Below are 25222 nucleotides of genomic sequence, written 5' to 3'. Positions count from 1 at the left end.
TAAATCACAGCAATTAATGTTTCTCTATCAAGTTATTCTCTGTATCGTTTTTGTGTCCCAAACAATTCTTTGTTAACTTTCAGAGACTTCCTGTGACTCTACATCATCAAAAAGATACAAGCTAGATAATGTAAAGCCAATAACATAAAGGAGTCGTATTTGCAGTGACAATGCAGTGATCACGTAATAATGAATTACAAACATATTTGTGTGAGCTCAGTGCAAATCATACTACCTTTCAGATTTGTGCTGCATTAATGTTCTCTCTAACATTATACTCACTGTGTATATAGCATCCCATTAGTCATTTGATGCCATACATTAACCTCAGTCAACATGATTTAACTATTCTTTAAACTATTTGATAACTATGTGATTCAAATAGCCCTGCAATGCATTTGCAAAATATCTTAATATGGTCAAACCATTGAATCAATTACATATTTCCTGCAAGGACAGATTAGTGGAATTTTTAGATGGAAATGCCATCAGTTCTCGAATTTGAGATTCCAGGAATGATACCTTGCCCACATAGAGTCATTGAGTTATATAGTCATAGAGATGTACAACATGGAAACAGACCTTTCAGATCCAACGTTCCAGGCCAATCAGATATCCTAAATAAATTTAGTCCCATTTGCCAGTATTTGACCAATTCATCCACCCATCCAGATGCCTTTTAAATGTTGTAATTGTACCAGCCTCCACCTGATGAGGAAGAACGCCTCATCTTCTCCCTCGGAACCTTTCAACCCCTGGACATCAATGTGGACTTCACCAGTTTCCTCATTTCCCCTCCCCCCATTTTACCCCAGTTCCAAACTTTCAGCTCAGCTCCATCCTCATGACCTGTCCCACCTGTCAATCTTCCTTCCCACCTCCTCTCCACTCCACTCCACTCCACTCCACTCTCCTCTCCGACCTATCACCTTTACCCCTACCTCCATCCACCTATTGCAATCCCAGCTAACTTCTCCCCAGCGCCATCCCCTCCTATTTATCTCTCCACCCGCAAGGCTTCTAGCCACATTCCTGATGAAGGGATTTTGCCCAAAACATTGATTTTTCTGCTCCTCAGATGCTGCCTGACCTGCTGTGAACTTCCAGACCACTCTAATCTTGACTCTAATTTTCAGCATCTGCAGTCCTACTTTCACCTTTCTGCCTCCTCCTCCCTTCCAGGCAGTGAGATCCATATTCCCACCACCTCTGGTGTAAAACACAAATGTCTTCACATCCCCTCTAAACATGCTGCTGCTGAGCTTAAATTTGACCCCTGTTTTTTAATCCTTCCATCAAGGAAAAACTTGTTAACGGTCCTAGGATAGGCAAACATGTCGGATCCAATGGTTGGGGGAGAGGTTGCTTTGTTGATTTGTTGTGGAAAAGTATTGAGTCCTGGGAGTGTGCTGTTTGGAGCAGTCAGGGTTGGAATCCAGATCATGATCAAGTGTTTCTTGGCTCAGTGGGGGGTGGGGTTGTTTGTGGTGTGGCTCCAGAAAAGGGATGAGGCCACTTGTCAGTCGGAAGTTCAGTTTTACACATAACCTAGGACTTAGAGTAGGTTTTAATCCTCAAATTTTTCCTGTGTAGCTGCTCAGCTCAGTTGAATTAGATCCCTCCAACACCAACAACTTTAAATATATTGTCCCAAGTGATCCAGATGCAGGGAATTGTCAAGTGGTATTTTCAATTTCATGAGAAATTTCCTCAGTCTGTTAAGTCAGGATTTCTATACCATTCCTGCTTGAAATTCCAATCTGCACTTTTAAAGGACATCCATCCATCAAAATTTCTGGCCAGTCTCCCTTAGTGACACTGCTAATACTTCCATGAATAGTTGAAGTCACAATGTGCAGATTCAATTCCTGAATGGATGAATAATGATATCCCCCATGTTAAATAATACAGAATGCATTTCATCACGTTTATTGCCTCCATTATCTATTGATCATGATTTTCCTTTCTCAGGAGGGTTTCTCATGTGCAGTTACTGATGGTAATAAATGTATGACTTGCCAGATCTCTTTCTTTTCATGACAGTAGTTTCCTAACTAAAAATGTCCACAGTAGAAGTCATTTAAGTGCATTTGTGTATTTTATGAAATGCCCCAGAAGTACCAGGCCCATTTGTTAAAGCTGTAATCAAGAAACTGAGCAAATATCTTAACTAAAGCATGGAATAGTTTTGATGGAATGGTGAATTGTGACTGTTGCCATCACATTTGGGCAAGATGAGTATTCATTTTCTCAAAGACAGAAATTTATTGTAAGAAATTCCACACATTTTTCCATCAAAGTAATTGAACAATGTAATTACTCAAAGTTTGAACAATAATTGAACACCAAGAAGACAGTTTAAAAATAAATTCCATGGTTCATTGAACAACCAAAGATTGAAGATTCACTTCTGCCAGTAAATGAAACTAATTGCCTCAGAAATATTGAGGCCAGCAGAATTAGAAGCCTGCTCACAGTTCATGTTAACAGTGAGTAGTAGTTATGCAGAAGTCAATTAAGGCAACATTTACCCAAAAAATAGTAGCACTTATCCTCGGACAAAAATATATTAGGTTCAAACATATGCTATGCGTTCTTGCAATTTAAGCCAAAAACTCGATCATTGAATTACTGCACCCTTATCCCATTGGTTTAATGTCATTTTTATTCATGCAAAAGCACTGCAAACCTCTTCAAAGGATGGAAGCAAAATTCTGGAAGTAAGAGTCAAATGACAACCATGAAACCATTATCAGGTGTCAGGGGAAAAGACAATCTAGTTCACTGATGTCTTTCAGGGAAGGAGATCTGTCATCCTTACCTGGTCTGGCCTACATGTAATTCCACAGCAATGTGGTTGAGTGTTTACTCCCATTTGGGGAATTAGGCATGGGGAATAAATTCAGGACTAACCAATACCACCCACATTCCATGAACAAATAAATAAAACATTGCTACTAGCGGCAGGGAAGACCACCATTGAAACCAAACCTACTTCATGTCAGCAAGTACCATATTCTTTGAGTTAAATGTACAGCAGCTATCTTGATAGCTATCGTGACAGGGTAAGCACATAGGTGTGGGATGTGATAGCTGTCAGTACCAGATTATGTGTCAGGGTGTGTATGGGTGGATTGATAGTTGGTACGGAATTGGGTAACATCTGTGTAGATATTGGGTGCCAGTAAGTGAGGGTCTAGGTTCCATCTGGGTGAGGTAGTTGGGGTGACATGTCTGTGAAGTTATGGGTTTAGGTGGGTGAGGCAGTTTGGTGCAAGAGTGAGAGCTGGTGATAGTGTAGGGCTAATGACAAATGGATGTGTTTATGGTTTGTCAAGGGGTTCGATTGGTGTCTGCCTGATTCAACAGTGGCAATTGGGTGTTGGGCCAGGTAGAGTCAACCCATGGGGGAGTGGTTGGGAGATTGGATTCCAACCACAGCACAGCAGTGTAATGATCAGAGTTGAGGCTAATTGGATGGTAAGCCTTGGGGTAACTTAAACAGTTTACCCAGCGGTTAGAGTATATTGTTAATTGTCTAACTTTCCTAGAGTAATTTTTAACTTGATTGAGTCTAAACCTGCCTTCATTTTCTGCCCAGTGAGACTTTGACGCTCATCTGAAAGTCCCACTGGTTTGTCAATACTGGCTTCAGCATTTGAGAGTGCGTTTTGTAATTCTACATAAGCACAAAAATACACAAGAAATGTTGTAAACATGTAGCATGATGGAAACTACAGCAATATATCTTTGTCAATGTTGAAAAATCCCTATATATTTAGTTCAGCTCAATTGTCACAGCTGGGAGGTAGTTAGGTGTTCAGTGATAAGTCAAGGGAATAATTAAATAATTACCCACAGGTTAGGGTAGGTTGTTAATTGTCTAACTTTCCATGAGTAATGTATAACATAAGCAAGTCCAAACCTTCATCTTTTGACACAATCAGGGCTTGATGCTCATCAGAAGGTTCACCTTGATTGTTAATACCGGCTTCAGCATTTGAGAGGGAGTTCTTTACTTCTACATAAGCACAAAAATACATAAGAAACATTGTAAACATGTTGTATGTATTTAATTGAGCTCAACGGTCATAGCTGGGAGGTAGTTAGGTGTTCAGTGGTAAGTCAGGGAGTAATTAAATTGTGATCTACAAGTTAGAGTTGGTCATTAATTGTCCAACTCACTCTATGTAACTACTAAGCTTAGGTAACTCCAAACTCTCTGAAACTATAACTTTAAGGGACTTTTCTAGAGTGGTCAGAAAAGATTTCTAAATGACACTTTTAATATTTCAATGAATATCTGAAGTCATATTTCATGGATTCAATGCCTGAGTAACAAACAATTCTTTTATTTCCACTTTAAATAGTACAAAAACATTTTAACACATTTATTACCTCTATCATCTGTTTCTTCTATTAGGTTTTTTTCTTTTCTGAGCACTTCCCTAGCAATGGCTTATTTGTGCATCTTTTTCTCTGACACTGCTATCTTATGTGCTGTCTGGGTTTGACACTGCATTCAAACAAAGGAAAGATATCTCATTTGTAAAGATTACAAGCTTTTCCGACTCAAGTCTTCCAACAAGGCATCATGGCAACACTCCTGTTCTAGACATTGGCACCTACTTGACTACATTATCATGTGAGTAACTGACTACATCACCCATGCCATGAGAGGAGCTGATGATCTATGGACTATTATTCACCAAATCTGGTCTGCTATTTTCATCACAATGGTCCACTTCCTGCTTTCCTTCTGTTGCAGCATCACAACTGGATTTTCGGGAACAAACATTAATCTTGGTGGATTTCATCAAAACTATAAGAGATGATACTTTTACATCACACTTATCAGAAAACTCATTGGCATTTTAATCATATTATTGGAATTACTCAATAATGTAGAGCTCTGGTGAAGTCATTATCTCGAAGAATATTATCTTCATGTTAATTATGAATACTAAGATAAGTTAGGAAGAAACAATGATTTGCTTTTCTATGAAGTTAAAAATCACACAGCGCCAGGTTATAGTCCAACAGGCTTATTTGGAAGCACTAGCTTTTGGAGCACTGCTCCTTGATCAGGTGGTTGGGAGCAGTGCTCCAAAAGCTAGTGCTTCCAAATAAACCAGCTGGACTATAACTTGGTGTAGTGTGATTTTTAACTTTGCACACCCCAGTCCAACACCAGTGACTCCAAATCATTGCTTTTCTATAACAACCTCAGGATATCTAAAGATGCTTTAACAGCAATGCAGTATTTTCAAAGTGTGGCCTTATTAGTCATGTTGGAAAATGGCATTTAATTTAATTACATAAATGCCCACAAACATTAATACAATAGGGTGCCCAAAATGTGTTTGTAAGGTGATGTTGGTTAAGCAATAACATCATGGAAAATTCTGTGATTACAATCTCACAACCTGACACAACACCCTCCCAACATGACCAGATTACCTCCAACCAGCCAACTGTATCCCCAACACAACCCCATATGTTCAAAAATGCCTCCAATTTGCCCCAGCTCTGGCTACCTCACAACCTGAGTACCCATTCACCCACCTACCCACTTACTCACACTATTAATGTCACCCAACTAACTAATTCATTCACTCACTCAGTCAACCATTTACCCACTTATTTATTCACTCATTCATTCATTCAATGACAATAAAACCTTCTATGTATAAAGTTGTCATGTGATACTTCATGCATAAACTGGGCTTGTCCTATGCACTCTCTACTCCTCTCTGACAGAGATACCAAAGAAATGCTGTCTTCTACGCACTCAACCATGTCAGTGCTCAGAGGTTCAGGCCCATGATTCAAACATGGATCACATTGCTTCATCATCATTGTTTCAAAATTCTCTAGCACTATAACCAAGAGCAATGTGGGAGTACCTTCATCAGGCAGAGTACAGGGTTTCAAAGTAAAGGTCCACCAGCACTATTTCAGGGGCAACAAGAGATGGACTATAAGTGATGGCCTTGCTAGCAACTTCCATTAACCAAAACTGAACAAGAGAAAACAAATTATGAAGAGTATTTCATTCATTTGAAAGTTTAATCAATTTCTTACCTTTTGACTGTTTTCTCCAAATGTAAATTCCAATGACAAGTCCACATACTAATACCACACTACAAGTTATAGCCAAACCGAGGACTGAACGATCATGAAGCTCTGAAAATTTAAAAATATAAGAACAAATAGCTACTTAAATACATTCAAAACTTCAGGAAAACTGATAATGATCCATGATATTAACAAAGTGCTCAGGCTGCTTTCATGTTAATACTTAGTTCCTCAGAACAGTAAAGCTGAGAATATGAACAATTGGTATCATAAAAAGGAGACACGAAATGTAAATACTAGAAATGATTCTGTCCTTCAGGTTCAGAAGGGAAGACCAGAGCATATCTCAACAAAGGGTGCTGCACAGGAGGTTGCTAAATAAGAGTCCATGGTGTTAGCGGCAAGTTACTGGTGGGAGTGGAGGATTGGCTGACTTGGCAGGAGGTAGAGAATGGGTAAAAGGAGTCTTTTTCAGGATGGCAGCAAGTGAATGTGGAGTTCCACAGGAGTCAGTGTTGGGGCCACAATATTCACATTATATATTAACAATCTGGATGAAAGAACTGAGGGCATTGCTGTTTAGCTTGCAGAAGAAACAAAGATAGGTGAAGGTACAGGTAGTGTTGAGGAAGCAGAAGGACTTGATGTTGCAGAAGTATTTGGACATGCTAGGAGATTGAAAAAATAAGTGCCAGATGGAATACAATGTGGGAAGGTGTGAGGTTCTGCACTTTGGTATGAAGAATAGAGGCGTGGGGTGTGAGGAAAGGCTTTGGAAATCTGAAGCACTAGGTGCTTTGGGAGTCATAGTTCAAAATTCTCTTAAGAGGTTTAATTGACAATTAGGAAGGCAAATACAATGTAAACATTCATTTTAAGAGGGCTCGAATACAAGAGCAGAGTATGTACTGCTGAAACTGTATTTGGCTCTGGTCAGACTGCACTTGAAATATTGTGAACAGTTTTGAGCCCTGTATCTAAGGGTCAGAGGTAATGTACAGGAATGAGCCCAGACATGAAAGGCTTGTTATATAAGGAGCATTTGAGGATTCTGGTCTGTACTCGGACTTTAGCAGGATGAGGAGAATTTGATTGAAAATTGAAGAATGCTGAGATGCCTGGATAGAGTGGACATGGAGAAGACATTTTCACTTGAAGGAGAGACTAAGACCTGAGGGCACCGCCTCAGATGATGGATGTCTCTTTAACACTGAGCTGAGGAAGAACCTGTGGAAATTGTTGCAGCATTAGACTGTCGAAACCAAGTCATGCCTCTTTAAGAGACATAAATCAGTTCTTGATCTGTAAGGGGGTCAAGGGTTTACAGGGAGAAGGCAGAAGAATGGGGCTGAGAAACACATTCACCATGATTAAATGGTGGAGCAGTCTCAATCGACTGAAAGGTCCAGCTCTGCTCCTATACCTTACGGTCAAAGATCTTTCATTACTATGTGTGAAAGGGAAATCTTGAAATAAAAACAGTGCTTCAAAAATGTTTTAAAAACTTGAGGATTTTTGGCTCAGTCTGCTTTGAGAGATATGGTAAACAATTTATGAGAAAACTATAATCGTTTTGGAGAAGTTTGTAAAATTAGGACAGCAACCAGACATTTGAAGCTGCATACTGTAATATGGTGCCCGAGCAGGTGAAAAATCAATAAAACATAACAGTTAGACCCATCAATCTCATAATTGTGTGCAAACTTTTGTGTGTAAAATGATTAACAAAAATTATCACTAGCCAGATTCCTGAGGTTTACTATTGACCAGACACTCAACTGGACTAGTCATATAAACACTGTGGCTACAAGAGCAGGTCAGAGGCTGGGAATTATGGTGTCTTCCTGAATTCCCAAACCTTATACATCATCAAGAAAGTGACATCTCAGGAGTGTGATGGAATCCTCTCCACTTGTCTGGATGAATGCAGCTTCAGCCACACATGAGAAACCTGACACCATCCAGAACAAAGCAGCCCGGTTAATTAGCAACCCATCCATGACCCTTAACATTCATTCTCTCCATCAACAATGTACAGTGGAAGCAGTGTATATCATTCCATTAACTTCATTTGTTGAATGTGGGTGCTGGCTAGGCTAGTATTTATGGTTCACACTAATTTTCCAGAGGGCATCTGAGAGTCAACCACATTGCTGTGGGTCTGGAGTCACATAGAGGGCAGACCGGGTAAGAGTGACAGTTTTCATTCCTAAAGGACATTCATGAACACATAGCAGCAACATACGAAGCTTCCTATGATTACAGTTTCCAAACCCACAACATTTACCAACTATAAGGATAAGGGCAACAAGGACATGGGAACGCCACCACCTGCAACTGCCCTGTCAAAGCTACACATTATGCGATTTGGAAATATTTTACTGTTCCTTCACTGCTTTTAAGTCCAAATTTTAGACCTTTCTCTCTGACAGCACCTATAGGTGTACCTATGTCACATTCACTGCAACAATCTCAAAGAGATGTTTTCAAACATCGGCAGCAAGGTCGCTCAGTGCTTAGCACTGCTGCCTCACAGCACCAGGGTCCCAGGTTCGATTCTAGCCTTGGGTGATTGTCTGTGTAGAGTTTGCATATTCTCCCTGTGTCTGCATGGGTTTCCTCCCACAATCCAAAGATGTGCAGGTCAGGAGAATTGGCTATGCCAAATTGCCCATAGTGTTAGGTGCGTTAGTCAGAGGGAGATAGATCGGGGTGGGTTATTTTTCGGAGGGTTGGTGTGGACTGGTTGGGCCAAAGGGCCTGTTTCCACACTGTAGGGAATCTCATCTAATGAGCTGGGATCTACGATTGGATGGCAGTAGGACTTTGGTAGCTGGATGAATTAAGATAAATAATCTGTCCATTGGCATCTGAAAATTGCATTGGGCTTTTGTAATGAGTCTCACTTTACATATCTAAGCTCCCTCTTGTTTTGCTCATGTCAAGGTTCACTAGTATTTGTATCAACTGGGCATCTGGTTGAAAATTTTGTACAGCTGATCACCTTGTTTTCCATTGTAAACAGAGTAGTGGCAGTCTATATAATGATATGATAATCAATCTAATCTGCAGGAACAGAAAGAATAAAATACTATATTGTGATGATTTCTGACTTGGAAGCAGCAACAATAAGGAAACAATGTAATTACTTTTAAATAACTGGGGAATTATGATTGGTTTATATGTGTTTGAATGGGATTTTGTGTATGTTATAAAGAGATAAATTATATTTTCATTCTATTAGAAGAAATGTCACTTGCTGTTCCTTGACCTGGAAGCTAATAATATACAGAAGCTATGTGACCAGAAAGGAGACCCAGAGACATAAGGGAATCAGTATACAGATGCAGATAGAAAGAAAAGCAGGAGAACAAGAGGGAGAAGTTGAGAAGATTATGGAATGATCAATCATGCATCAGTGAAGAGTGGCACAATAAGGACCGGTTCAGCAAGATGTTGCTGCTGCCTGGAGAGAATTAGCTAAGTTCTTAAAGGAAAGGGGCTGGAATTTTACTTAGAAGATCTGTGAAGCTAAAAGTGAGAGCTACAAATAATGTGGGTTGCAGTCTAAATAAGTGGAAACTTCATTGTTGTACTTGCTATTCCATGTCGAAGATCTAGTTTCAGTTCACAATGATTAATCTGTTTTGCCAAATCGGATTATCTGTTCAAGTACAAGTGTAGGAAGGCAATATACTTCCAAATCAGGATGATGGTGGTGTTCCCATGTATCTACCACCTTTATCCTTCCAGATACAAGTGACTGTGGGTTTGCAAGGTACTGTCTAAGGATCTTTTGTGAACTTCAGCAATTCATCTTGTCGAGGTACACACTGCTGCTTTTGAGTGTCGGTGGTGAGGTGAGTGGTTGCTTGTGGATGTACTGCCAATCAAGCGGTCTGCTTTGTTCTGCATGGTGTCAAGCTTCTCAAATGTAAGAGCTACATCCACCCAGGCAAGTAGGAACCATTCCAAACACTCCTGACTTGTACCTTGTAGATGGTTGACAGGCTTTGGGGAGACAGGAGGTGAGTTACTCACTGCAGTATTCCTCACCTCAGTCCTGCTTTTGAAGCCACTATGTTTATGTGGTGAGTCCAGTTGAGTTTCTGGTCAATAATAAACTCCAGGATGTTGATAATGGGAGATTCAGCCATAGAAACACCATAAAATATCATGGGTGGGTGGTTAGATTATCTCTTATTTAAGATAGCCATTGTCTGGCATTTGTGTAGCATGGATGTTTCTTGTCCCTCGTCAGCCAAAGTTTGGATTTGTCCAGATCTTGTTGCATTTGAACATGGACTGCTTCAGTATCTGAGGAGTCACAAATGGTGCTAAGCATTGTGCAATCATTGGTGAACATCTCACTTCTGACCTTATGATAGAGGGAAGGTTGTTGATGAAGCAGCTGAAGATGGTTGGGCCTAAGATACTACCCTGAGGAACTCCTGCAGCAATGTTCTAGAACCGAAACAACTGACCTCCCAAAATGACAACCGTATTCCTGTGTGCCAGGTATAACTCCAGTCAGCAGAAAGTCTGCCTGCCCATTTATTCCAGTTTTGCTAGGGTTCTTTGAGGCCACACTTATTCAAATGTGACCTTGATGTCAAGGACTGTCTGTTTCACCTCACCTCTGGAATTCAGCTCTTTGCTTGAACAAGGCTATGATGAGATCAGGAGTTCTGTAACCCTAGCAGAATTGAAACTGGGTTCCATTGTGCAGGTTATTACAGAGCAGGTGATCGCACTGTTGATGACACCTTCCATCACTTTATTGCTGATCCACAGTAGACTAATTGGATAGTAATTTACCAGGTTGGATATTTCCTGCTTTTTATGTTGAGGTCATACCTGGACAATTTTCTACATTGTCTGGTAGATGCCAGTATAATAATTTTACTGGGAGAGCTTGGCTAGGGAAGCGGCACTATCTGAAGCATAAGTCTTCAATACTATTGTTGTCGGGGCCTACAGTCTTTCCAGTGTCCAGTGTCCAGATTCTCCAACCATTTCTTGATATCATGTGGAGTGAGGATAAGGATGATATCAAGTATGTTTTTTTTCCCTCTTGTTAGTTCCCTCACACCTACCGCAGACCCAGTCTACCAGCTATGTCCTTTAGGACCAGACCAGCTCAAACAGTAATACTGCTGCCAAGCCACTCTTAGTGGTAGACACTAAAATCGCCCAACCAGAGTATATTTTGTGCCCTAGCCACCCTCAGTGCTTCCTCTAAATGTTGTTCAATATGAAGGAGTACCGATCCATCAGCTAAAAGAGGACAGTACGTGGTAATCAGCAGGATGCTTCCTTGCCCATGTTTAGCCTGAAGCCATGAGACTTCATGGGGTTCATAGTCAATGTCGAGGACTCCCAGAGCAACTAGGAGAGACAATACTGTGCTGTCGCCTCTGCTGGGGATAGGACATATCTAGGAATGGTGATGATGGTGTCTGGGACATTGTTTGTCAGGTATGATTTTGAGAGTATTCCTGTGACAGGCTGTGGCTTGACTAGTCTGTGAGAGAGCTCTCCCAATTTTGACACAAGCTCCCAGATGTTAATGAGAAAGACTTTGTAGGGTTGACAGGGATGTTTCTGCTGTTGTCTTTTCCAATGCCCAAGTTGATGCCAGTCAGTTCTTCAGGTTTCATTTCTTTGAGACTTTGTAGTGATTAATGCAACCAAATGGCTTGCCAGGCCATTTCAGAGGGGAATTGAGAGTCAACCACATAACTGTGGCCAGACCAGGTGAGGATGGCAGATTTCCTTCCCTGAAGGACATTAGTAAGCCAGATGGTTTCTGCCAATTGTCGGTTATAGAATCTGTACAGTGTGGAAGCAGGTCATTCGGCCCATCGAGTCCACACCAACCCTTCGAAGAACAGCATACCAAGACCCACCCTATCTCTGTAACCCTGCATTTTCTCATGACCAGTCCATTTAACCTGCAAATTGACAGACTGTGGAAGGAAACCAGAGCACCCAGAGGAAACCCATGTCAAGACAGGGAGAATGTGCAAACTCCACACACAGTCATCTGAAGATGGATTCAAACCAGGGTCCTGGGCACTGTGAGGCAGCAGCTGAGCCACTGTGGCACTCCATGGTTTCAATGACATCAGTGGATTCTGATATTTTTTATTGATAGGCCATCACCTCCCCCTGATTGTGTAGCATTTTGAATTTGTTATTAATATTGAGGCATTAGTGCAATACTAGCCACTTTCTTTTTCCCATTCGAAAATGTTGCTTTCCCTGATGGGTAACCACCTTCCTATCCCCTTCACTTCTCTGAATCACTCTTTTCTTTTCCTTCCTTTGACTCACCATTCACAGTGCTGTTTCTCCCGATGTAGAGCTCATCTCGGACTGTGAGTATACATTCCACTGTGAGTCCATCAGGAAGCGTTGAGTGCTCCACTACACATCTGTACTTGTCACCATCATCTTTCATTGTTGGTTTAATGTTCAGTTGACTGGATACATAAAATGTTTTATCACTACTTGTCCCAAACTGCTTTGTGTATCTTTGTAATGAAACATTTTCTGTTCCCCACTTTGTTACTTTGATCCAGTTGATCTTCAATTGTTGAGGATAAAATCCAGTCACGTCACATCTCACAGAGCTCTCTGAACCACTCAAAATGGTAAGGGATCGTGTGGATAAGCTAACACTTGGCCGAGCTGTGTGGCAAGAAAACAAATTTCATTATATGTTGGCTTGCATAGGCCAATAACAGTAAAATAAGATGCTGGTAAAAATGTATGGATAAGTTATTAAAAACCGAGAAAATTACGATTTGATCAAATACCATCTTTTTGTTCTTTTATGTCACAAAACAGATCTTTTCAAATCTGAATACAATTAACCTTTGTAATGTCAATAAATTATTGAAAGTTTCAACAAACAAATGGGTTTGAAAAGAAATTTAGGGATTGGAGTCCCAAATTTTCCTGTTCTGTATTTTTTTTATCTGGCATATATTTTGAAATTAGACCAGAACAAAAACACAAAGTCATAATCTCATTTGAGAATTTCCATTGTTGATCAATTCTGATTCCTGACCCCATCCAGCAGCCAGTGCATATGGTGGGAAAAAGGAAACAAGTATACTGAATGCTGTTGGGAGAAGCATAATTTTATGGAGGGGGCAGATAGGCAGTCAGCATCATAGAGAGGTATAGGCAAGGTGAGGACCCTGTGACAGGCAGTTAGCAATCACTTAGAGGAATGGAAGAGGTGAGGGCACTCTGACAGGCAATGGTCCGACTTTGACCAAGTGTTGTAGACTGCCACATTCCAAGGTCAAGGACCTTGCTGAGGGACACACTAAAGTCTAGGGCAGCTGCCGCCAAAGCACAGTGAGGAAAGACCACTTGTCTAAGATGTTCCTGCAGTTATTAAATGGGAGTCCATTCAGTTATCAGACTCTCCTGATACCTCAAATGCATGTAAGTATTGTCTGTTCAAGTAAGAGATGCCGCTGGTTTATTTAGACAGAGTGAAACTCTAATGTTTGTTTGTTTCCATGTTATGCTACCGTACACAACTGAACTGCATTTGTGATTATGTATGTATAAAGATATTTTTAATGAATAAAGTTTTTTGAAATAAAAATAAGGCAGTGGCCCATTCCCAGAGTCTGTGCCTCGTTGATCACCTGAGCTATCTTCTACTTGATCTGGAATTCAAAGATGGAGTGTCCACAGGGACACCATGTACAAAGCTCTGGAAAATGTGGTGTATGGGGGATGACCATACCTAAAGTCACCCTCATCCGATGGTCACCTTGTGTCTGGCTACATCAAGCTGTGCCTCAACTCATAATATTCAACCACTAAGTTTCACTGCATACTGAGGTTCTACCTGTCCCTGGTGTTGCAAAGGATGGATCTGGCCTCGGTGTCACGGAACGCTCCAAGTAGTTGACTGGCATGGACGTGATGGGCCAAACGATCTCATTCTGTGCTATAACTGTCTGTCTGTTATAAATGGGTCAAGTTTGATCAAAAATATATGTGAGATCCTTTTCAAAAAGTATGTGTTATAAAAGAAGTTCAAGAATAATGCATTATTGTTTCTAGAGAACAAAGATATCAAACCCCTGAACACAGATCTCTAACTAAGTCAACATGCAACCTTACGATGAATAAGGGCACCTGAGATACTTCCAGAGTGACATAGGCACAACTGAACATATGTAGGTTTTGTGACCCTGCCACAACTCCCATGTTCAATGGGAGTCAGTAGTGGAGAGCCAAATATGGCATGATCACTGTAATGCCATGTCACTTCACAAGAATAATTTCAGCAGATATATTATTTAGGAGGATAAAACAGATCAACAAAGTTTCGATGAAGAGCAGGATTCATGTTGAGGAAGTCATCATTATGTGTTGACTGACACATTCCCTAAAATAACTTAACACAAGAGGAAAACATATGTTTTTGTGATCCTTACCTGATACTTTCATTTCTGATGTCTGTTCTGCACTCTCGGGTGTTAGGAACACAATGCAAGTGTATCTTCCTTCATCTGCAATCTGTACTCGCGGAAGGAAAAGTGAGGCATCTCCCTTCAGTAAATTGCTATCATTAATTACTGCTCCGAGTCGCTTTACATTACGTTGACCTCCCGAAAAAGAATACACCTCTGTTTCTCCATCAAGCTTCCACTGAACTCCTACCCTTTTTAGGTCAAGAGGGCCACTAGTATAGCCAGTCGCCTTGCATTTCAAGTGAACATTTTCATTTAATAATACTTGCAGTGGACTTTGAAACATCTCTAGATCCATTGCATCTTTAAAGGAAGAGAAAAATATTATGGAATCATCTCATATATACCACAACAGTGTCATAATAAAAGACATTTGTGCATTTCTTTAAAGTTTAACAGAACAATTTACATAGCTCTGCCATGTTGAATTTAAAGCAATTGTTGTGGAGATTCTAAAGCTTTTGCAGCAAGATGCTCTGAGGCCAGAGCAGACCAAAAGGGTGCTGTAACTTCATTGGTCCAGGTTTTCTGAGGGCAGTGAATCTGAGGAATTCTCTCCTGCAGAGGGCTGTCAAGGGTGGGTCATTGGCAAAATTTTAATCTGTAAGGGAGGTCTTGCTAAATCTATACAAGATGCATGGAATGCCAGAAACATTCCTGCTCCCCTAATCTAAGGGAATATATACTGGCATAGGATGGAGCCTACAGAAAGTTCACTAGGTTGATGCGCTGGTGTGGAGGGATTTTCCTATGAGGAAACGTTGAGCAGGTGTGGACTGTACTCATTACAGTTTCAAAGAATGAATGGAAACTGTATTGAAACATATCAAATTCTTATAGGAGCTTAACAGAGAGATTCAGTGGCATGGTGGCACAGTGGTTAGCACTGCTGCCTCACAGTGCCAGAGACCCGGGTTCAGTTCCTGCCTCAGGCAACTGTCTTGCGTGGAGTTTGCACATTGTCTGCGTGGATTTCCTCCCACAGTCCAAAAATGTGCAGGTTAGGTGAATTGGCCATGCTAAATTGCCCATAGTGTTTGATATAGGGGGGTGGGAGGGTCGGTCTGGACTTGTTGGGCTGAAGGGCCTGTTTCCACACTATAAATAATCTAATCTAATTGCATACCATAGTCAGAGAGTCTATGAAAAGAGGACGTAACCTCAGAGTAAGGGGTTTTCTTGTAAGGCAGATTAGGAGGACATTTTTTCTGATAAAATGTGGAATTCTTTATTGTAGAGAGCTGTCAGAATTGGGTCATTGAGCATATTCAAGGCTGAGACACAGATTATTAATCAGTGAGGAAATCAATGCTTATGGATTAAGACAGAAATATGGAGTTGAGAATTATCAGATGAGCCATGATGTCATTGAATGGTGGAACAGACATGATGGGATGAATGGCCCCCTTCTGCTCCTATGTCTTATGGTCTTATAGATATCCAGATAATCAGTTTTGCAGCATTGTTGAAAGTTGTATAGGGGAACCCTGCAGAATCCCTATGGTAGCAGATTCCAAAAGAAATTATTAAGAAAATTAAGGATCCCAATGGCCAATCCCTCTACACTTGGAACCTTCTGATATTATCCTTTTAAATCAGAGAATTTGGAAAGTTGTACTGAGGTCAAGTAAATAGTTACTGAGGAAATGTTAGACTATTCAATACTTAGTCTGAGTGCGTATTATCAGGCCACTAATTTATCTCAAATATTCCTAACTGTACCTCTGTCTGACGCCATATTTCCTCAAATCAGACAGCTCCTTTGCCTCTGTGATGTGAGCCCCACTTTGTACACCACCAGACCCAACAAACACCACCCACACCACCCCTCCTCCAAGACCACTCTGGGCCAGTCATCAAGGCCCCATCACCAGATTTGATTCCTACCTGGCCATCCTGGAACCACCCCTTACTGCTGACAGAGTCAATACTATCCCTCTTCCACTGCTGGACCTGAACCATTTGTTTTGGGACCCAATCCTCCTGATTCAGAAACTAATGTTCCTTTCCTGGCACAGGATTTGACTAAACCATTTATCATTTTGCTGTTACTTTTTCCAAATTATAAGTAAAGGATTATCAACTTTGCAGCCAGAATAGCAACCCATGAATGCAAATTTCTATATAGAGAAAGCATATTCATTCCAAACAGGTAGGCACCACTTGGTTGTATTACCATTCTTATGTAAGTGCCAGTTAACCAGGCTCCAATAAGGTGCAAGGCCAGGAAACTCACATTGAAGGTGCGACTGTCCCAGGTGCACAAATTAACAACGAGGCATTTGACAGGCAAGTCGTGATCAAAGAACAGAAGGTGATAGAAACTCTTTAAAATATGTACTAACAGAAGAAATTACTTCCATATGAGTTTCCTCATTTGGTGACCCAAGTGCATAGAGATCAGCATATAGTCGCATGATCTTTGATTTTATCTCTTAAGGGAAATATAATTTTATAACACACTTTTAAGACCTTGAGGAATTCATGTGGTCATAAATGTTAGTATGTTGCTGAACATTTGCTTTTGCTATTATTCCTTATACCTTTTGCAATAAAATACATTTTTGGCAAACTGATCAGAATCTCCTGACAGTTTCAAACAACTTGTACAAGTGTAAAATGAAATACACAACTTATTCAATTTTACTTTTCACTTGTCTGGTGTCCTTCATACATGGCAACTCTGTACAATTCAAGGGCATATTTCGAGTTACCTTTGTCCTCCTCAATTCTTCCGGATTGTTCTTTATTGCAGTAAATTCTAATCTATAATCTACCTCTAACCTGGCATGTTTTTAAAGTGTCTCTCTCACTTGCTTTCCCATCAGCCTATTTAAATATTACCATCTACACATAGATTAGATTCCCTACAGTGTGGAAACAGGCCCCTCGGCCCAGCCGACCCATTTCCCTCTGACTAATGCACCTAACACTATGGGCAATTTAGCATTGTCAAATCACCTGACCCGCACGTCTTTGGACTGTGGGAGGAAACCGGAGCACCTAGAGGAAACCCATGCAGACACAGGGAGAATGTGCAAACTTCACACAGACAGTCACCCAAGGCTGGAATTGAACCTGAGACCCTGGTGCACTGAGCCACTGTGCCACCCCCATGGTAGTAACAAAAGTAGAATTAATGTAGAGTTCATTCCACATCTACATATTGCCATCACTAATTGTGATCTAAAGCTGCTGATTTTGTTTTCTGGCAATTGATAGAAACAATGAGAGACTGAGTTATTTCCAATGTGCAATAGTGTGTAAATGCAGCCTCAAATTCAAAATGGTTCTCAGAGTTCATCAACCAGCTAAACATTGCTTATCCCTGGCAATGACAGCTGCTCAATAAGTAGTTAGAACTCACCACACAGTTTTATTTAATCAGTTCCCAGCATTGTAGAATATATTTTTTTGTAAAAATTAGTTTACTTCAAATAGCAAAGAGCAGAATTATCTCTGCCAAAGAATTATTACGTAGGTGCATTCCTGACCTGATTGTTTATATAATTACAAACCAAAGATATTTTTTATTTTCAAAACTAAATTAACTACAGGATCTGGTAAATTATTTTTCTGCAAGTCTCACTGAAATTGTAAGCTTATAAATTATTAGTATAATAGGTTTAAGGTGAGGGGGAAAGATTTAAAAAGCACGACGGGTAACTTTTCCACACAGAGGGTTGTGTGTGTGGAATGAGCTGCCATAGTAAGTGGTGGAGGTGGGTACAATAATCACATTTAAAAGACATCTGGGTGGACACATGAATAGGAAGGATTTAATGATTATGGGCCAAATGCTGGCAAATGGGATTTCTGGTCAGCGCAGAGAAGTTGGGCAAAGAGTCTATTTCTGTGCAGTATGACTCTGTGATTCATAAGTACTGAAAAGTTCAAAAACTACATCTAATAAAATTTTACTAATGCTTAATATTAGAGTATGATCTTTACTAGTAATTCAGCAATCCTTTTCCATACGAATCTTGTCTGGGGAATTTAGTGATAACAGGAACAGACCAAACTATGAATCTAATTGTTGCCGTTTACTATCCTGCCACGCTTTTAGCTCAAACGACATTGGAAGAGTTGCTACAGTCTACTTGTGTCTTTTTCATGCAGCAGAGAGTGGATTTTGCAATTAAACTGAAAAAGCTGGAGATACTCAACAGATCCAGAGAAACAGAGTTAACAACAAAACCAAACACATTGCCTTCACCCTGCTTTCCCAAAGGGTTTGATTCAATTCTCCTAGTTTCTTCAACACTCTGTTCTAACAAGGCCTTGTTCTAGTGCCTCAATATGCATTCATTTCTTCTTAAGCAAGATATTCATTCCATTTTTTACACTCAGCTCCGACCTTCTGCATCTCCCACTGAGAATCCAAACAGAATCCTCCCGTTCTTACACTGCAACCCACCAGACTTCACACTAATCCTACATCAGTTCCAACACATCTTGTGTAATATCATCATTGCACAGAGCTTCCCGTCTCTGCTCCTTTCAATATTCCAAAGAGTTCCTACCTTCAGGAGGTACGTGAAGAGACAAAAAAAATACACAGAAGTAGTTTACTTGTATTTCAATATAATTACTTTAGTTACTAATGCAATTCAGTGTAAGACGGAGGGAACCTACTTTAATCTTTTGATTAAACACTTTGCAATCTTCTGGATTCAACACTGAATTCAGTAATTATCCCCATTTATCAGAGAGCAGCTATTGGTAATTATTTTGTTATTCTCATTTACACATTTTCTAGGTCTACTCATTTATTTCCTTGTCCCATAATCATTTTCTTTTGTATTACTGCACCACTAACCCTTTAATCGTTCAAATCAATCCTTCCACAGCGTCAGTGACTTCACATTGTTGTGTCGCTATGACAGCCTCTCCCCGATTCCCTGCCTATGTACTTCAAATCGGTTACATTACTCATTGTTCACAGTTCCGACATAAGGTCAAGCTGAAACCATCACTTTGCTTCTTTATCCACGAACACTGCCAGTTTAGGATTTTCAGCAATTTTATGTTTTTACTCGAGGATACTCGCTACAACGAAAGTAAAAGCTGTAGCCATTTTTAAATTACCCACGACATACCATCATTGCACAAATACAAAAGTAAACTTAGATCAGTAATACTCAACCTGATGTTGAAATTAACAGTACAATACTGCAAAGAGTCCAAATTGTCATCTTCGTTTTGAAAACTTCAAGCTTCGAACGCATTTTCAAACATCATTAGACATGTACTTGCTGCAGAACATAATGTTTTACTTTCGTTATTATTCAGCCAATGCGTGGTTACCTGGTAATATAATTCCTTTCAGGACAAAATTCAAACATAACTACGTAATCATTCACTAATACTTAAAGGAGCAGTTTTTACATTTTAAAAAGTTTAGAAGCAAACCCATTTTTGCAAACTTACATTGTGTGAAAAGTAATTTACATTAAATAACCCACCGTGTACCATTTTGCTGTTCACAGCTATTCAAAACTGTTACTTTTTCCATAATTAAAATTGCTATTTTAACAGCAGCTTGTGAAAGGAAATTGCTGCTGTATAGAGAGAGCAAGTTCATTCCAAACAGGTAGGCACCACCTGGTCGTATTGTAGTTTTGATTGCAAAATGTCCAAATTACAGAGGAGGAAGTGCTGGATGTCTTGAAACTGGTAAAGGTGGATAAATCCCCAGGACCTGATCAGGTGTACCTGAGAACACTGTGGGAAGCTAGAGAAGTGATGGCTGGGCCCCTTACTGAGATATTTGTACCATCGATAGTCACACGTGAGGTGTGGAAGACTGGAGGTTGGCAAATGTGGTGCCACTGTTTAAGAAGGGTGGTAAAGACAAGCCAGGGACCTTTAGACCAGTGAGCTTGACGTCGGTGCTGGGCAAGTTGTTGGAGGGAATCCTGAGGGACAGGATGTACACGTATTTGTAAAGGCAAGGACTGATTAGGGATAGTCAACATGGCTTTGTGCATGGGAAATCATGTCTCACAAACATGATTGAGTTTTTTGAGGAAGTAACAAAGAGGATTGATGAGGGCAGAGCAGTAGATGTGATCTATATGGAATTCAGTAAGGCATTCGACAAGGTTCCCCATGGGAGACTGATTAGCAAGGTTAGATCTCATGGAATACAGGGAGAACTAGCCATTTGGATACAGAACTGGCTCAAAGGTAGAAGGCAGAGGGTGGTGGTGGAGGGTTGTTTTTCAGACTGGAGGCCTGTGACCAGTGGAGTGCCACAAGGATCGGTGCTAGGTCCTGTACTTTTTGTCATTTACATAAATGATTTGGATGCGAGCATAAGAGGTACAGTTAGTAAGATTGCAGATGACACCAAAATTGGAGGTGTAGTGGACTGTGAAGAGGGTTACCTCAGATTACAACAGGATCTGGACCAGGTGGGCCAATGGGCTGAGAAGTGGCAGATGGAGTTTAATTCAGATAAATGCGAGGTGCTGCATTTTGGGAAAGCAAATCTTAGCAGGACTTATACACTTAATGGTAAGGTCCTTGGGAATGTTGCTGAACAAAGAGACCTTGGAGTGCAAGTTCATAGCTCCTTGAAAGTGGAGTGGCAGGTAGATAGGATAGTGCTTTTCCTTATTGGTCAGAGTATTGAGTATAGGAGTTGGGATGTCATGTTGCGGCTGTACAGGACATTCGTTAGGCCACTGTTGGAATATTGCATGCAGTTCTGGTCTCCTTCCTATCCAAACAATGTTGTGAAACTTGAAAGAGTTCAGAAAAGATTTAAAAGCATGTTGCTAGGGTTGGAGGATTTGAGCTATAGGGAGAGGTTGAATGGACTAGGGCTGTTTTCCTTTGAGTGTCAGAGGCTATGGGGTGACCTTATAGAGGTTCATAAAATCATGAGGGGCTTGGATAGGATAAATAGACAAAGTCTCTTCCCTGGCTGGGGGAGTCCAGAACTAGAGGGCATGAGTTTAGGGTGAGAGGGGAAAGATATGAAAGAGACCTAAGGGGCAACTTCTTCATGCAGAGGGTGGTACATGTATGGAATGAGCTGCCAGAGGATGTGGTGGAGGCTGGTCCAATTGCAACATTTAAAAGACATCTGGATCGGTATATGAATAGGAAGGGTTTGAAGGGATATGGGCCAGGTGCTGGCAGGTGGGACTAGATTGGGTTGGGATATTTGGTCGGCATTGATGAGTTGGACTAAAGGGTCTGTTTCCATGTTGTACATCTCTATGACTCTTAAGTACATAGATTTTACAGTTGCTGACTTAACAATAATGCCTATTGAATTAATCTTCAATTGAGTTTTGTTTTGTCTGCAACTCAACCAAAGACCAGCTTGTCTACTCAGTGTGTAATGATCCCGAATGGATCAATGCAAGAGGTCTGACAGGCAAAGCAGATGAACCTAGGGCATGGGTGAGAACATGGCACTGGGATATCATAGCTATTACAGAAACATGGTTCAGAGATAGACAGGACTTAATAGAGGAAGGATAGAAAGGGAGGCAAGGGAGGCAAGAAAGGAGGAAGAGTGGCATTTTGGTTAGGGGAAACATTATGGCTTTTCTGAGGGAGGATATTCCTTGGAGAGATCGTCCAGTGAAGTTATATGGGTAGAACTGAGAAATAAGAAAGGGATGATTACCTTGTTGGGATTGCATTATAGGCTTCCCCAATAGTCAGTGGGAAATTGAGAAGACATATATAAGCAAATTTCAGATATCTGTAGAAAGAGTAGGGTTGTAATGGTGTGGGATTTGAACTTTCCAAACATAGACTGGGCTTGGAATTTGTTAAATGTGTACAAGAAAACTTTCTTATTCAATATGTGAATGTATCTATTAGAAAAGGAGCAATACTTGAACTTCTGTTAGGAAATAAGGCAGCGCAACTGACTGAGGTGTCAGTGGGGTAGCACCTGGGGGCAAGTAATCATAATTCTATTAATGGTAGGGTCTAGGCAAGTGTTTCTGAACAAAGAGACCATGAGTTGTGATGATTCTGCTCCTTTAACAAGGTTATGCTGTGCTTAGTTTTTTATTCAGAGAGATCGTAAAAGCAGTGACTCCGAAAGGTCTCGGTTTGAAGGGGTTTCAGGCCAATTTGATTATAGCAAACAGATAATGCCCACAGCAAAAGGCTTTCAAATGAAAAACAACACTTGTACAATGAAGGGGGCTGTGGCTGGTTCTCCCAATTCAGCTTTTCTCTAGTTTGGTTTGGTTTGGTTTTTAGCAGACTGTCTATTCACTGAAAGCAGGCAGTCATTTGAAACTGCTATACCCAAAGAGACCCAAAGATGATCTTTCTTCTCTCTGATATCTCTCCTGTAAGAACCTGAGTTTAATTTTTCCTTTTTTGCCAAGGAATGTTTATGGGCATTGTAGCAAGTATTTGGAACAGCATCATTAAGTTGGAATAATCTGTTGGGTTTTTGGATAAGCTACGCTATTCTATTCTATACTCTGTTCTGTTTTGTTTGTGTGTCCTTCAGTAATCTTGTAAATCAATTCTGTTTTGTTTAAAACAAGTAGTTTGATCAGCTGCATCACTCCTGAAATATTTGCTTTACATCTGTTTAAAACAACCAGCAAAGTTAGGGTCCAGGCTACTTTCTTGAAATGTTTTGATGGGGTCTGGCCTGGTCCATAACAGTGTGCAGGTGCATAGTTCCTTAAAAGTGGAGTTGCAGGTAGACAGGCTGGTGAAGAAAGTGTTTGGCACTCTTGACTTCATTGGTCAGAACATTGAGTATAGGAGTTGAAATGTTGCCGCTTTATAGGACATTGGTGAGGCCACTTTTAGAATGCTGCGTAAAATTCTTGTTGCCCTTTTATAAGGAAGGATGTTGCTAAACTTGAAAGGGTGAAGAAAAAATTGACGAGGATGTTGCTGGGACTGGAGAGTTTGAGCTATAGGGAGAGGCTGAATTGGCCGGCATGTTTTTTTCCTGGAGCATTGAAGGCTGATGTGTGACTTTATAGAGACTTATAAAAGCATGAGGGGCATAGATGGGGTGAACAGACAAGGTCTTTTTTTCTGAGAGTGAGGGAGACCAAAACTAGAAGGCTTTTGTTTAAGGTGAGAGGGGAAAGATTTAAAAAGGACCTGAGGGGTAACTTTTTCACACAGAGGGTAGTTGTGTGTATAGAACAAGCTGCCAGAGAAGGTGGTGGATGCAGATACAATTACAACATTTCAATGATATATTTTGGGTATATGAGTGGGAAGGGTTTGGAAGGACATAAGACAAATGCTGGCAAATGGGACTAGGTCAGACTGGGATGTGTGGTCAGGACCGAAGAGTCTTTTTCCATGCTGTATGACTCTATATCTCTATGACTATGATTCTACAAAAACAATTTATTATGAGTAACCTACAAAACCTTATTTAGTGTCTACTCTTTCTCATTACAAAATCTGTTAGTCACTAGTGTACTACACCTGGGGTCAATGAATATTCATCAAAAGCAAAAAGCCAACTATGATACCTCATACATCAGCTATTGCATTATGTCCTTAATTTGTGGTGAAATAATTAGGGTGCTAGTTAGATAAGCTTTGGCTAGCGATCCCTCATTTTGAATTTATGTTCTCAACTCAGCACAAAATGGGTTCAAATCTAGTGCCTTCCTAACAACACTGGCATCTATCCTGTAATATAAAAAAACCCTGGTATGTCCTATATACAAGAAAGGAAAATATCAAATGCTACAGTATCAGTCTATCCTCAAGCATCAGCAAAGTGATGGAATTGGTTGTCATGAGTTCTATCAACCAGCTCTTGCAAAGGAATAGATTGTTCATTGATGCTCAGCTTGGGTTCCACCAAAACCATACAGCTTCTGAACTCACTATAGCCTTTGTCAAACCACAATAGAAATTGTAATTTCCAGAGATAAGATAGCATTTGCCCAAATATGTTATCAAGGAACCTCAACAAAATTGGAGTCAACTGAAATCAGGGGAAAGCTCTCCATTGGCTGGAATCATATGTTGCACAAAGGAAGATGGCTGTGATTGTTGGAGATAAATCACCTCATCCAAGGACATCACAGCAGATTTCCTTAGGGTAGTGACTTAGACTCAATCATTTTCAGCTGCTTCATCAATGACCTTTACTCCATCTTAAGGTTAGAAGTGGAAATGTTTGTACTGTTTACACAATGTTCAGCACCAATTGCAACTCCTCTGATCGAAAAACAGTCAGTCAATGTCCAAATGAAGCAAGACCTGGACAATATCCAGGCTTGAGCTGAAAATTGATATGTAATATTAACTTCCCATAAATACAAGAACATTACCATCCTCAACAAGTAAGGGTTTAACTATCGCACTTGACATTCAATAGCATGACTTTCACTGAACACCTCAGTATCAACACACAGGGGAAATTGAACATGGCCAGCTATGTAAATACTGTGACTAAAAGAGCAGGGTAGAGACCAGAACTTCTGTGGCAATTAATGCACTTCCTGACTCCCCAGTATCTATCCGTCATCTACAAGCCACTTCAGGAGTGTGATGGAATACTTGCCTCGAGAGTGCAGCTCCAACACCACTCAAGAAGCTCAAAACTATTCAAGTCAAAGCAACCCATTTGATTGGCAGAACCTTCAGCATTTATTCCCTTTACC

General features: G+C 40.5%; 1 protein-coding gene across 1 annotated transcript in view; it reads right to left on the bottom strand.

The window, feature by feature from the left end:
- LOC140493887 (uncharacterized) overlaps positions 1 to 16323 on the bottom strand; it is a 115188-nt gene extending 98865 nt beyond the window's left edge. The window contains exons 1-5 of the mRNA XM_072592881.1: positions 16308 to 16323; positions 14550 to 14888; positions 12415 to 12771; positions 6085 to 6186; positions 3926 to 4021 (exon numbers count right to left, since the gene is read on the bottom strand). Coding sequence (XP_072448982.1) covers positions 3926 to 4021; positions 6085 to 6186; positions 12415 to 12771; positions 14550 to 14888; positions 16308 to 16323 — 910 coding nt within the window. The remainder of the gene's footprint in view (positions 1 to 3925; positions 4022 to 6084; positions 6187 to 12414; positions 12772 to 14549; positions 14889 to 16307) is intronic.
- Between the last annotated feature and the right edge of the window lie 8899 nt (positions 16324 to 25222).

This window comes from Chiloscyllium punctatum, chromosome 22 (assembly GCF_047496795.1).
Source record: "Chiloscyllium punctatum isolate Juve2018m chromosome 22, sChiPun1.3, whole genome shotgun sequence".
In the NCBI taxonomy this organism is placed as follows: Eukaryota; Metazoa; Chordata; class Chondrichthyes; order Orectolobiformes; family Hemiscylliidae; genus Chiloscyllium; species Chiloscyllium punctatum.
The sequence above is the reverse complement of the archived record's forward strand: the minus strand, read 5'-3'. Positions and strand labels throughout refer to the sequence as shown.